The following is a 13,813-nucleotide window of genomic DNA, read 5'->3' on the forward strand; positions in this document are numbered from 1 at the left end:
TTCTTTGCTTCGGAAGGCCTAGTCATTTAGGTATTTATTTCAGTATGATTTTTGGGCTGCTGGGGGCCTTGTCCCAGTTATTCAGATAGTATGTCAGTAGAGATTTCGCAGAATATTGCAGATGTTTATTTAATATTGTTGGGCATGTTTTCAGGCCTTTAACTGTTTTAAATTGTTGACCATGTTTCCGTATTATTGTGTCTAATCCGTATTACTTTGATCATATGAATTATGTGCATGATTACCAGATAGACAGAGGGCGTTCCGGGCCTTCGGGTTCGGGAATGCTCATCATGGCCAGGGGCCCGGTTCGGGTCGTGACATATCTCTTCATTAAATTTTGTGATAAAATTAATATAAAGTTAATTGTAAATATTTGTATGAATTTCACTTCTATGTCTCAACTCGTTGAAGCTAGCAAATCTATTGATATTTTTCCTATATACGAACCAGGATTGAATGCAAGACACATATCTTGTGTTAATTGATTTGGCGTAAACACCAGATGTTGCTTTTACCTTCTTTGTAGTATGCCTAACATGCCTTCTTAATTATTTACTTAACTTGTTTTATCGTCACATCAATAGACTTTTGTCTAAATATCACGTAGAATAATAATTACAACAACAACAACATACCCGGTGTAATCCCACAAGTTGGATCAACCCCCAACACAAATGAAATGTTCATTAATCGAAACATTCCTAAAAAATTTGTGTACAAAAAATGTGCATACACATCCTTTCGGGTTATGAAAAGTAATTCTTTTTCCACGCCAGCGGTTCAACAAAACTAGTGCTATTTTGAGGCATACATGATCCATCAACCTGGACAACCAGAAACTATAAGTAGAAGCACACTTCTGGTTTCACTTTCCAGGTTTCCACTAACTTAGCTATACTAAGGTATGCCATTCAAAAGATAGCAAGTTAATGTACCGCAAAAAATATTTACATGCTCTTACTAGACAGAAAATTCGTGTTAAGAGGTTTATGCAAGTGATCAGTCAATGAAAGGAGGCAAGACAAGACATCAAAATCAGAAACAGAAATCAAACTGAGAAAAGGACATCGAAAACTATCACAAAATCTAATGCAATCTATCGATATACCAGCAAAATAGAAATCTTGTAATTTTATTCCATCAAGAAGGATATCATACCTTCATATTTCCTCTTCATATCCTGGACAAATGTTCCAGCAGACTGAGAATTTAATATCACTGGATTCGAGAGCAGCAACTTCTTGCCTGTCAACTGGACAGAGAGCCATGACACGCGGTGAGATCTTCCTGAGGACATCAGTAGCAGTATCATACCGAGTTTTGAAATAAGTGGACCACCAGGAATCAAAGAACTCATTAGAGCTTGGATTATCAAATGGAGCAAAAGAAAACTTACTTTACAATCGGCAAAACCTTGATCCAGTTTCTTCAATGTAAATATTCAAACTGGCAATCTTTTCTTCTAATCGGAAGTTTATGGGCTTATTGGTGTAAGGGGACAGCCTGAGTCATACCACACTGTCGGGCAAACTGATATGGAGAATAATGTACTAACCCATATTTGCACTTCGAAGATTCATCCAGAAGGATACTGTAAGGGAGGTCTCGAGCAGTACGATAACTGGCCCAAATGTCTTGTCGCTTTGGCTTATTAAGTTTTCGGAAGTTAGGATCAAGTGACTTCTTAAACCAATCAGGTTCAACCTTCCTAGAAGAAAATACGATGAATTGGCACACACTCCTAGGCAATAGCATTCCATGAATGATCTACGTCTCAACACACCTTCAGCCAAGGAGTACCCATAGGCAGCAAAATTACAGTTATCCAAAGTAGCAGATCGAAATTCTGGAAAGTACTGCAGCCAGAACTGCAATAGCATAAGGCAGCATAAACAGATTTTCGACCTCCGGGATTTTATTTTTTAACAACTGAATGGCATCAAAGTTGCTCGGACTTTTCAAAAATTTTACCCCACTCGTGTCGGATCTTTCAAAAATGCACAACTTTTGAAGGATCCAACACAAACCTGGTGACATATATATCAGCTATTTGTTCACCTCTTGCATTTTTTCGCTAATTTTTCCTTTGACCGGGAAACTTCAGTCCCCAAGCTTGCAACTTTATCTTTTGCCATTTTCTAGTTTTCTCCGATGGAGCAAGTTAAGAAAAAAAAATTGTAAACGCCTCAGTGAAAAACCTGCAGATGTGAACAAAGTAATTTGACTTCTATAAACTATTGACTTCTAGGTGAAAGCGAGGCATAGGAAAAATATGCTGATAGCTCATCTACTCACAAACTTAAATACCTCATATATTATATGCTTTCTAAGAAGTTCCCTTATTGTTGGCTCTTGCTCTAAACCATTTGTATAATCTTCAAAGTTCTAGCAAGGATAAGAAACATAAGTGATTTCTTCCATTTGTCTAAGCTTTGATGGAAAGCTGCCCGATATCAATTCTGGCGAGACAAAAGTAATCACTAGAATAGTCGAAGAGCGCATAAAATGGTCCAGACACCAGTATTACTAAAAAAACTAACAGAGGTTGAAAATTTATGTAGAAAACTCATCATCGACAAACCACCAATAACCTTATTTTTATGTTAGATGTTTTAATCACAATAGCTTTCCATCAGAATAGGGGGTTAGGAAGAACAGGAAAATTATGGAAAATAACCTTCACCTTGCTTAAACGTAAAAAAAAGGTAGTCTGGTGCACTAAAGCTCCCACTATGCGTAGGGTCGGGGGAAGGACCCCACCACAAGGGTGTATTGTACGCAGTCTTACCTTGCATTTCTGCCAGAGGTTGTTTCCAAGGCTTGAACCCGTGACCTCCTGGTCATATATCAGTAACTTTACCAGTTAAACGCCAAAAGAAGTTACATTTGCAGTGATGATTACACAAGATTACCATACTTAAACATACTCACTAGATTCTCTTCTCGCTCAAAACAAAAGGAAGGGACTATTGTATGCAACCTGCATTTTTGCAAGAGGCTGTTTTCACAGCTCGAACCCCTGACCTCCCTAGCTCTAATGTGAAAGGGTAGTAGAGTGAACTTAACTATGTGTGAGGTCCGAGGAAGCGTTGGACCACAAGGATATAATACACATAGCCTTACCTATGACCTCAATAGTGTCAATGTGAAAGTTCACCAAAAAAAATTACATGTTGGATTAATAGCATACAATACATAACTTCAATTTGTAGTGTAAATCCAATATTAGAATGAGAAAAAGGGAAAACAACTTACCCCAACTGCCATAACTGAAATTGTTGCTTCTTGACAATGAGACAACTCTTTTTCACTGTATATTCATAAACTTGTTTTACAATCTCGTATGTATTCCCATCCCGTCTAAGCCTTGATAAGCAATGTTTTACAATCTCGTATATATTCTCATCTGTCTAACCCTTGGTAAGCAAAGTCTTACAATCTTGTTTGCATATATATTCTCATCTATCTCAGCCTTGATAAGCAAAGTTTCACAATCTCAAAGGCAAAGTTGTCAGATAGAATTGACAACACACCACTGTTATCAAAAAAAGAAGAAAAACTTCTGCACAAAAACAAATGTAAAGAAATCTATATAATTGGAGAGAATAGAGATCAAAGGGGTAGCTATGTACATATTTTACCCTGTCATCATATCAAAATTAGTGCCATCAACCTGTGCTACCGGAACCATAACTAGAAGTCTAGAAGTTAACCAAACTTGGCTAAACTTAATAGCAAAAACTGTTTACATGTTCTTACTTAAGCTATCACTCGATTATCTTACTCTTGAATTCTTTCAAGCTTTCTTCCAATCGAGCCACATCGTAATCAGCTAGCTTCTTCATCTCCATCAGGTCAGAAAACTCATGTTCCAATTCATCGAGAGCAATAGACTTTTCTAAGCACTTCTTGGACAAACTCAATTTTTGCTCTTGAATTGCTTCTTTTTTTTTCTTTGCATCCCTCAAGCTGGCCTCCAGCTTGCTTATTCTGTATTCAAGTTGGTTGTTGCAATCGCTGAGGTCACTGTAGAGCTCCTGATATTTTGTGAGCTCACCAACGAGGACTACTTTCTTGGTAGCTTTCTTATAATACTCCTCTTGGTCCTTCTTAGCCCTACGCAAGGTCAAGGAGAAGTATGGAAGGTTTTCTTTGAGTTTTTCCGAGGCAAGCGCTCTCTCGACCGATAAATCCGGTGCTGCAGCATATATGGATAGTGCAGCACTCAACGCTGAACAGTTTTTTGGTAGAAGCAAGTCTTCCGAAGGCAACAACAAGAATCTCTCAATATCAGCTTTCGCTACGGCAAGAATTTCTGCTGACGGTTGAAAACTCATCTGCAACATGGGAAACTAAATAGGGTTGAAAACTCATCTACAACATGGGAAACTTAACAAGGAAACACAAAAGGAAACCTTCAAAAATAAGGAAGTTTTCAGCAGTGACTACACATAATTACCATCAACAATCTCACTAGATTCTCTTCTAGTTCAAAAGAAAAGATAGAAATATTTTCATTTGCATTCATTATTTCATTTGTTTAACAAACCAAACAAAGATGAACTAAATCTAGCATTCAGTTTTTCCTTCCTATTCCTCCCTTTTTTATCTTCTCACCTTTTTTAGCTCATGTTGTTCTCCTGTGGCCCATGTAGATTGCTCAAGTGTGCAAGACGGAGGACTTGCAATTTTTCTTTTTAGGAAACTTGATAATGCCTTGGAAATTGCTTTCTTTCTCCTCTTAGCCTTGATGTCTAATGGAGTGAGTGGATCTGAAATCTTCTTTGATCGAATGACACCCCTCTTAGATGTGAATTCTTTTACCTCAGCAATTAATGCATTAACAGTATTAATCACCCCATCATGTTTTGCCTTGCACTCTTCACATTTGCATGCACAAGATAAGCAAGAAGGTGCAAGATCTTCACAAGATAAGCAAGGAGGGGCAAGATCTTCAAATGATTGACTATCCTTTCCGTGCGAGAAATCTGTAGTATGACACTTTAAAGAAGAGGTATATCGATCATTAAAATCAGTAAAATCAGTAGCACCAACAATAGCACCATCACCACTACCACTAGCCCCAACAGCCACACCATCACCACCACCATCACCAATAGCACCATCAACAACAACATCACCAAGAATAAGCCCACTCTCCCAAAGTGCTTTTCTTTTGATGGTTGTAGCTCCAATCAATTCATTTTTTATTTCATCAATTACCTTAGGATCCGATAAAGTTTGCACAGACTGTAAAGTAAGAAAAAATGGCATCTTCAACTCTCGATTAGTCGGAACAAGCCACGGATGCACAATCTAAAGTAAATCAGTACATATATTAGAATGATGATTAAATCATTTAAATAAATTGTTAATTAAAATAAAAACTTAATTTGAATTAGACTTACTGCTTCCTCCGGAGGACTGAAAAGATCAAGAGATTTTGGTTTTTTATCGTTTTTGGCCGACAACCATCTCAGGATTCTTGGACATGAAACTTCTTCTTGGTAGTTCACTTGTTGTCTGAGAAAAGGAATGGCTTCAAATGCCCAAGCCTATAAAATGATGTCAATAAATCAAAAGTATTATTCAATAAAAAATAAATGAAACATTAAAAAAATATTTACCATAAAAGCCCATGGAAAACCATATAAGTTGATTTTCTTTGGCGCTAACGGAGTCAACAAATATTTGACAGTCATTTTGAAGCTTTCATAACCCCAAGGATAGTTATTAAATGCCTCAAGATCCTCGGAAAGCATTATTAAATCAAGTGGTATGTTGTTGTTAACGTCTCTCGCCCAAAGAATATTATGTACAAACCAAACCAAACACAATGATTGTTTGTGCTTCTTTGAAAACCTTGTACCTTTCAACTCTTCTATCAAATTTGTATTTTTGAAGCTTGGACCAACAAGGGACAACAAGTCATCACCATCACTTGATTTATCTTTGCCTTTTTGCGTGCAGTGTGCTTTTCTTTGTGTTAGAATACGTATAGGTTGAGAAGGAGGATAACATTTTAGTCCAGTAACTATGGCAAACTCCTTCAAACCAAAACACACTGGCATGCCACAGTAATTTATCCATACCTCATCCATCTTATCTTTATTTTCATACATAAACCTACGCTTGAGAAGACCATACACCATAGTCATTTGGAAACGAGCATTGTTGTCCTCCGGCAAATCAAGATATTGCCCAAAACAACTATCCCTGAAATAAGCATCCAAATTTTGTTCTCGAAGTATTTTTCTGAAGGTATCAAAAGATTTTCCCATGACTGACTTTACCACACAATCACCAGTTAAATTTGTGACACCATCGCACTGCATTCGCACAGGAAAACTATCAATACTGAAGATTTTGACAAACTCTTCAATTGAAGGGCTATTAGCATTTCGATCATGCTGACTTTCGGAAATAAATACATCTCTTTTGAAACTTTCTTCTTCATCATGTTCATTTTCTCCGGCTTTTGATTGAGATATTGCTTGTACAGCAAGCTCATAGAGCGGTGGATGTAGCCTAGCTACTTTACTTGGACTTGATTCCCATTCTTTTCTTTTGGAAGCCATATTATCTAAAAATAAGAAGAAAGTAAAAAAAAAAAAATTATAATTGATTAATGCATCATTAAAAAAATAATAACAATAAAACTAACAAGTACAATAAAGTAAAATAACAGTCCACCAGATCACACATCTGTTACAAAAAAAAACAAACTAGTAGCAAGATCTATTTAATAGAACAATAATACACCATTTTTACCAAGACCAACACAACACACACATAAACCAAGAACATCAACATTTATCAACAACATCAACATTGTACAAACAAAAACAACAAAAAAACTTCAAAAATCACAACAAACAGCAACAAATCAACAGTTGTTTGTTAGATTCGGTCACAATAGACGTATCCAAAAGAAGAAAAAAAATTAAAATTCAATCCTCGCTATTCTTACAGAAATATTCGACAACAAAAACTAGAGTAAAAACAAAAAAAATTATATTTCAATTCAAAAAGAAAAGTGAAAAAATACCACAAATTAGGGTTGATAGTGGAGACGAGTTGCTCAACTACTCGAGCTAGCCTCACTTGTCAAAACAAAAAACACTTGCATAAACTGTTTTTTTCTGATGAATTGTGACGCACCATAAACAATACGTAAGTTTTTTTGTTTTTTTTTCACTTTTTGTGTCTTTTTTTTCTTTTTTTTGATAGAAAAGAACGAGCGAGCGAGAGAGAGAGAACAGTGAAGGAAAATGAACCCTTTTTGTGGCCAACCAACAGTCAATTAAATTTCTTATGACCAAACAGATTTTTAAGTGCTTTTTTAATTAAATTGTTAGTTAAATAGTTAAATGAATTATATAAATGCATCAACTTCAACTAGAAAATATATGAATTTTACGGCTTATTGAGGAGAACAAATATAATTAAAATAAATAATATATTTTATATAATTAACTTTAAAGGCGGAGCCACGATTTCATGTAAGAGAGTTTTTAATATTCAAAGAAAATTAAGTCGAAGGGGGTTCAACACCTACTATAACTAAATAAAAAATAATTTTAATCATGCATAAATAGTATATTTTTTCGTTAAAAGGGCTCGTACAAACTCTCTAAAGAGAGCTGACTCCGCCTCTGGTTAACTTTAATACCTAATAGACCACCAAGAATACATGAAAAATAGTTTTCAGAATTTGAATTGAAAGTGTCTAATTAAAATGCTTTATTAGTAGTTAATGTGTTTAATTGAAATATGATTAAATGCAAACAAGTTTAAGGGATATGCTATCTTTAAAATTTATGACTTAAAATAAGTTATAAATATTTGTGTGACGGTAAGGAGTTGTTTGGTGGCTGGCTATAGTTATAAATACTTAGAATTTTACTGAATATGTTGTTGTTTACTAGTTTCTAGAATTTTCGTCGTGTTATTGGCTCGACTAGTTTGAATTCACACTAAGGAAGACTCACTAAAAAAAAGGGAAGCATTCAATAATAAGGGAGTCTGGGATAGAGTGTACTCCGTACGTACCACCAATTCAGATGTGAGGTAGATTTATACAGTCCGTACCACCAGTTAAGATGTGAGGTAGAGAGATTGTTTCCGATAGATGAGTTATATGCATAGGAAATGTTTAAGAAAATTGAGGTGATGGAAAAACAAAAAAGTGCATGAAGAATACTTACATTTGGAAAAAAGAAAGAGAGAACCTTAATATTGTCATGTACAAAAGTTTGCAAACAATACAACAACAATGTACCCAAAGTAATTCCACAAGTTGAAGCATACATTCAAAAAATCACCGTTACTCGGACATCTTTCCTCATGGCCATGAACCTCCTTCGGATTTTTGATCACTAATAGTACAGGTTTGACGGAGTTAAGCTGTATTGAGGAAGACTAACTTGGCTATATTCAAAAAAGAGAATTAGTACATAGCAGAAACTATTCACATGTTCTTACTACCCAGCAGATTTACATGAAGATCGGTTTATGAAAGCGATCACTTGATTATCTTACTCTTGAAATCTCTCAAGCTTTCTTCCACTCGAGCTACATCCGAATCAGCTAACTCCTTCATCTCCTTCAGGAGAGGAAACTCAGATTCCATTTCGTCAAGAGCATTAGACTTTCCAGAACACTTCTTTGCCAAACTCAACTTCTGCTCCTGTATTGCGTCTCTTTTTTTCTTTACAACCTTCAAGGTTGCCTCCAGCTTGCTAATTTGGTATTCAAGTTTTTCGTTGCCATCTTTGAGGTTTGTATACAGTTCCTGATCTCTTATGAGCTCGTCAACGAGGACCACTTTCTTGGCAGCTTTCTTATAATACTCCTCTTGGTCCTTCTTAGCTCTACGCAAGGTCAAGGAGAAGTGTGGAAGGTTCTCTTTGAGCTTTTCCACGGAAAGCGCTCTCTCGACTGATAAATCCGGTGCCACAGCATATATTGATAGTGCTGCACTAAGCGCTGAACAATTTTCTGGTAGAAGCAAGTCTATAGAAGGCATGGTTAGTAATCTCTCAATATCGCCTTTCGCTGTGGCAAGCATTTCTGCTGACGGCATAAACTTTTGCATGGCAGATATCTTTTTGTCTATGAGAGAAGAATGATCAGCAGAAAAACCGAGAGATTGAGCTTGTTTAATTTGTACACTAACTTGAGCAAAGAAGTCTTCTACATTAGCAAATTTCACAGGGCTGTCAGGTGGTTCACATACATCAGATGCCTTGTTTCCGGTATCAGCTAATGATGGGGAAACTGTACATTTTTCACCTGCCTGAGAAGAAACAGATCTCAAACTTAGATGGAGTGAGATCAAATGTAATGCCACGAGTAAGATGAGAACTTACATTTTCTGCAGTGGAGATTGGTGTATCATCAACAACAACTCGGTTTTCTGCTTTAGTCCTGTCTTCATTAGCAGGAGTAGAACTTGTAGGAAATGACGGAGTAGAAGGTAAGCTAGAAGTCGTTCCTGGTGACGACATTTTCCTTGAGTAAGTCTTCATCTTCTTAACATGTAAAAATAGATTTTAGTAGTGTAATTTAACTAACAGTAAAGACCATTCTGAAAAGAAAAAGCTCCCAAAATTAGACAGTAATCGGACATAACGACACAGGTAATAAGGAGAACTTACTTTTTCAGAAGTGGAGATTGGTGTAACATCAGCTCGCATCTGTGTGAGCTCATCCTGTAACTTCCCCAAGTTGGGGGCCTGTCGAATCTGCAGCCTATCATGTATCCGCTGCTCAAACCCATCCATCCGTTCATGCAACTCCCGCACAGACTGATCCTTCTCTGCTCTCAACCGGCTCTCAGAAGCCGCAATCTCCAATTTGACCCATGGTTTCAGCTGCTGCTGCATCAGATGGGTCATCTCAGTCTGTAATTGCCTCCGCGCTACCTTTTGCAGATAATCCTCTGAAATAGTAACCATGGCAGTGGCAGCTGGACGTGGAACTGATGGAGCTGGAGAGGCTGTGGGAATGGAAGCTGACGTTGGTGTTGTAGATGGTGTGGAAGTGATGGCTGCTGTAACATCAGCGTCAGCGTTTGTGGTCTGTGTCTGCGGCTCAAAATTAGCCATACCAACCTGCTCGGTCAGAATCGAGGTGTCAACCTGCTTACCTCCTAGTAACCCTTCCATGAATGCAGATCCAGATGAGGTCGATGGATGGCCTCTAAATTTGGCGACTGGGTTGGTCCCGTCTCGAATCAAGCCAATGTCCTGAATCCGAGTCACCTCAACCGGATGATCAATCTCTGGTAAGACCGGCACGCCAGACTCTCTGCATAAGCGATAAACTAGGCACGGAAAGGGTATGCTTGTGGTAACCTGCAGTGCCCTCTCTCGAATCTCCTCAACAATGTACCGGGGTATGTTGATATTATACCCGGCCATGATGCTAGCAACCAGTACAGCCCTGTCTGGGGTCAATCTGTTATCACCACTAGTCGAACCCAACCTGCTGCGAACAATGGCCCACCAAAACTTGGCAGCGAAATTCAGCGATGCCTTTGTGATTGTTCCCTTACTAGTCACCCAACTAGCCTCTTCTCTGTTTTCAGCAATGAATGATGCCACCCACTTTAACAATGAAGACCTTTGCACAGGATCGGCCATTTTAACTCGGTCCTTCACTATACTCACCCGGTGGTTGTACTCTGCAGTGCTGGTCGGAGCCTTGAACTCTGTCCCAAATAACAAGCGCTGGATTGTGCGCTCTGATATGTCTACCAGCCGGCCTCGTACCTGCACTCGATCCATAGGGGGCTGATTTTTCACCAATTGCCCTTTGGGGGTGGAACTGCTTAAAGATGCCGCATAGGAAGCAAAGAATTCACGAACCATCTCCGGGCTATACCTTCCCGGTGCCTCTCCCATCCATCCGAGCTGGTATCTGTCAAATGTGGCTTTAACTTCTGGTACCGCAGCCAGATCTTCAGTCCTGATCCTTGGTTCCTCAAAGATGCTTCTTTTGGGGTGCCCTTTTTCATTGAGAGCCATATCTCTCTGATAGATACTCCTCATTCCCGGAACCAACCACCTCACATTTGTTAGTTCCCTCTGCTCATCTAGCTGCTGTCCCTTCTCAGAGGTGGCCTTCGCAGAACTTCCATTTGCAGGATCAGAACCAGCTAGCTGTTGTCTCTCCTCGGAAGTAGCCTCAGAAGAACTTGTAGGAAAGCTGGACTCACTACTACTAGGAAAGCTGGACTCACTACTACGTGTACTGCTGGTAGATCCCTCTTCCTCTTCAGATTGGGGTGAGGCCACCTGTATCTGCGCTGTATCTTGAGCCTGTTCTTTTGTCTTTTGCCACGTAACAGCCATCTGTTTGTCTGCTTTAGTCCTGTCTTCATTAGCACGAGTAGAACTTGTCGGAAAGGATGATGTAGAAGGTAAGGTCGAAGTTTTGCTTGGTGGCGGCATTTTCCTCGAGTAAGTCTTCATCTTCTGAAAAGTCAAGAAACAGTGAGCTAAAGGAATCAGGCCAATCTATACCAGTATAAACCCAGAGGCTTGTTTGGGGGGTGGGAATTTTTACCTTGCTTGATGTTTCCGTAGGTATCTTTTCAGCTGCCTCATGCGGGTTCTTTTGTTGAACGGACTCATCTTGCTGCGCCAAAGATTGTGATGGAATATTATCCCCTGAAAGCAAGCATTAAGGCATGACTTAGGAGGCAATACAAGATATCAAAATGCAGAATCAAGAAGCATAGAACAGCGAAAGCTATCCAAAAAACTAATATGATGGTATATGCACAAATCATGCTAAGCCTATTGAAACCATTGGGTTATCATCTGAAAGACTCAATGAGCCACTCATTGGCAAGAGGCAAAATAATGGCAACAACAACAATAACATAGTGAATTCCCAAATAGTGGGGTCTGGAGAGGGTAGAGTGTACGCAGACCATACCACTACCTCAAGTGAAGTAGAGAGGCTGTTTCCGATAGACCCCCGGCTTAGAACCGATAACAGTAGAACAAACACAGAAGATAAGTGCAAAATAAACTAACACCGCTAGCAACAAGATAATACTACCACCACAAGATAAAAATAAGAACTATCTACCTAAATCATAGACATCACACAGCACCACGCATAAAAACTACAAACACAAAAGAACACTCCCATAGTGTTACCAACGCACTCCCACCCCCTAACCCTCTACCCTAATCCACGTCCTCCACACCTTCCTATCAAAGGTCATGTCCTCCGTAAGTTGTAGCTGCACCATATCATGCCTAATCACCTCCCTCCAATATTTATTCAGTCTACCTCTACCCCACCTAAAACCATCCATAGCGAGTATCTCACACCTCCGCATTGGAGCATCCGAGCCCCTCCTCATCACGTGCCCGAACCACCGTAACCTCACTTCTCACATCTTATCCTCCACCGACGCAGCTCCCACCTTCTCCCGAATAATCTCATTCCTCACCCTATCCTTTCTGGTATGTCCAAACATCCATCGCAACATTCGCAACATTCGCATCTCCGCCACTTTCAACTTTTGGATGTGGGAGTTCTTAACTGGACAACATAATGACAACTTATCTATTTAGCCTCCTTGACCAACATTTTCCTTACTCCATTTACGGTAAGTTAAATACCTCAGGTAATCCCTCTATTTCTAGGCATATACCCGCCAAACAGAAATCTTGTAATCTGATCCATCGAGAAGGTTATCATACCTTTATGTTTTCTCTTCATGTTCTGGCCAATTTTTCCTGCAGATTGAAAATGGCCTTTAATACCATTGGAGCTCGGAGCAGCAACCTGTTGCCTGATAGATGGACTGAGAGGCAAGACTTGCGGCAAGATCTTCCTGAGGATATTGATAGCAGTCTACTCCCGATTGTTGATCAAATGGAACAAATGACAACTTGATTTTCAATTGGCAAAACCTCGATTCAATTTCTTCAGGGTAATCTGCAGACTGTTACTCAATACCTGTGCCGCTGAAGAGTAACAAGTACCTAATACATCAGAACATATTGTGGTAAGAGGTAACAGTACCTGGTTGAATATTCTTATTAAAACAGAAACTAACAGAAGTCGATATTTATGTAGAAAACTCATCATCTTCAACCCACCATTAACCATATTTTTATTAAAATAAAACCTTCCCCAAAAAAGGAAGGACATCCTAACTTACTAGATTCCATCACCTGTACAAAACACATTAGATGTTCTAACCATGTTTTTTTTTCCATCTCAAAATAGGAAAAGGAAGAACGGGAAACAAATGGGAAATTTGCAATCGTAGAAGAATCTACGAAGCAACAGTTGGACATAATCAAGCCATTCATGCTCTATTGCTTCTTAATATGGAAAAATGCACACAAACTTATGGGGCTTTATGCCTAAAGCAAGAAATGATCCAAGTCAAACACACAATTGCAACTATGACAATATGATCCTTGAGCCTAAATGAGAATTATCCAAGAATATACAAGGGGAGCGCAACCTATTCCCTCGACAACACGCTCAGAACTCAACTAGAACATGGATTACAAGGGCCCAACATTTAGAATAACACCAATAGGGAACAGGCTATGATACCTAGCTCTCGAGGGGGAAGATAGTCCAAGACCTTTAAACGAGACCACAACTTATTCTCAGTGGCAGAGCCACAACCAACAAAGGGTGGTCAGATGAACACCCTTCGTCGAAATTTTTTTTCGAATATATAGGTTAAATATAGATATTTATGGTTATATACATGTTGTTGCACATCCTTGACAAGCTAGAGAAGTATATTCCAGTGGTCAAGAGT

General features: G+C 38.8%; 3 protein-coding genes across 7 annotated transcripts in view; all 3 read right to left on the reverse strand.

The window, feature by feature from the left end:
* Positions 1 to 3,425, reverse strand: part of LOC107843202 — a 9,601-nt gene extending 6,176 nt beyond the window's left edge. The window contains exons 1-2 of the mRNA XM_047395977.1: positions 1,400 to 3,425; positions 1,162 to 1,290 (exon numbers count right to left, since the gene is read on the reverse strand). Coding sequence (XP_047251933.1) covers positions 1,162 to 1,167 — 6 coding nt within the window. The 5' untranslated portion in view covers positions 1,168 to 1,290; positions 1,400 to 3,425. The remainder of the gene's footprint in view (positions 1 to 1,161; positions 1,291 to 1,399) is intronic.
* Positions 3,426 to 3,578: 153 nt separating this feature from the next.
* Positions 3,579 to 7,335, reverse strand: LOC124886977. Of its 4 annotated transcripts, none has more exons than XM_047395973.1 (5): positions 7,052 to 7,335; positions 5,631 to 6,586; positions 5,412 to 5,558; positions 4,621 to 5,319; positions 3,579 to 4,355 (listed from the first exon to the last, which is right to left on the reverse strand). In XM_047395973.1, the coding sequence occupies exons 2-5, from the start codon at positions 6,579 to 6,581 to the stop codon at positions 3,771 to 3,773; spliced, it is 2,382 nt and encodes a 793-aa protein (XP_047251929.1). In that variant the 5' UTR covers positions 6,582 to 6,586; positions 7,052 to 7,335; the 3' UTR covers positions 3,579 to 3,770. The 4 variants fall into 4 exon arrangements, with proteins under 4 accessions (XP_047251929.1, XP_047251931.1, XP_047251932.1 ...); XM_047395975.1 differs by having other exon boundaries at positions 4,621 to 5,253; positions 7,052 to 7,311; XM_047395976.1 differs by having other exon boundaries at positions 3,579 to 4,340; positions 4,621 to 5,253; positions 7,052 to 7,310.
* Positions 7,336 to 8,211: 876 nt separating this feature from the next.
* Positions 8,212 to 13,534, reverse strand: LOC107843201. Of its 2 annotated transcripts, none has more exons than XM_047395978.1 (6): positions 13,505 to 13,534; positions 12,729 to 13,013; positions 11,575 to 11,678; positions 9,663 to 11,483; positions 9,375 to 9,533; positions 8,212 to 9,301 (listed from the first exon to the last, which is right to left on the reverse strand). In XM_047395978.1, exons 2-6 carry the CDS (start codon positions 12,745 to 12,747, stop codon positions 8,528 to 8,530), a joined length of 2,877 nt encoding a protein of 958 aa, XP_047251934.1. In that variant the 5' UTR covers positions 12,748 to 13,013; positions 13,505 to 13,534; the 3' UTR covers positions 8,212 to 8,527. The 2 variants fall into 2 exon arrangements, with proteins under 2 accessions (XP_047251934.1, XP_016542908.1); XM_016687422.2 differs by having other exon boundaries at positions 9,375 to 9,536.
* Positions 13,535 to 13,813: the final 279 nt, after the last annotated feature.

Source organism: Capsicum annuum, chromosome 9 (assembly GCF_002878395.1).
Source record: "Capsicum annuum cultivar UCD-10X-F1 chromosome 9, UCD10Xv1.1, whole genome shotgun sequence".
NCBI lineage: Eukaryota > Viridiplantae > Streptophyta > Magnoliopsida > Solanales > Solanaceae > Capsicum > Capsicum annuum.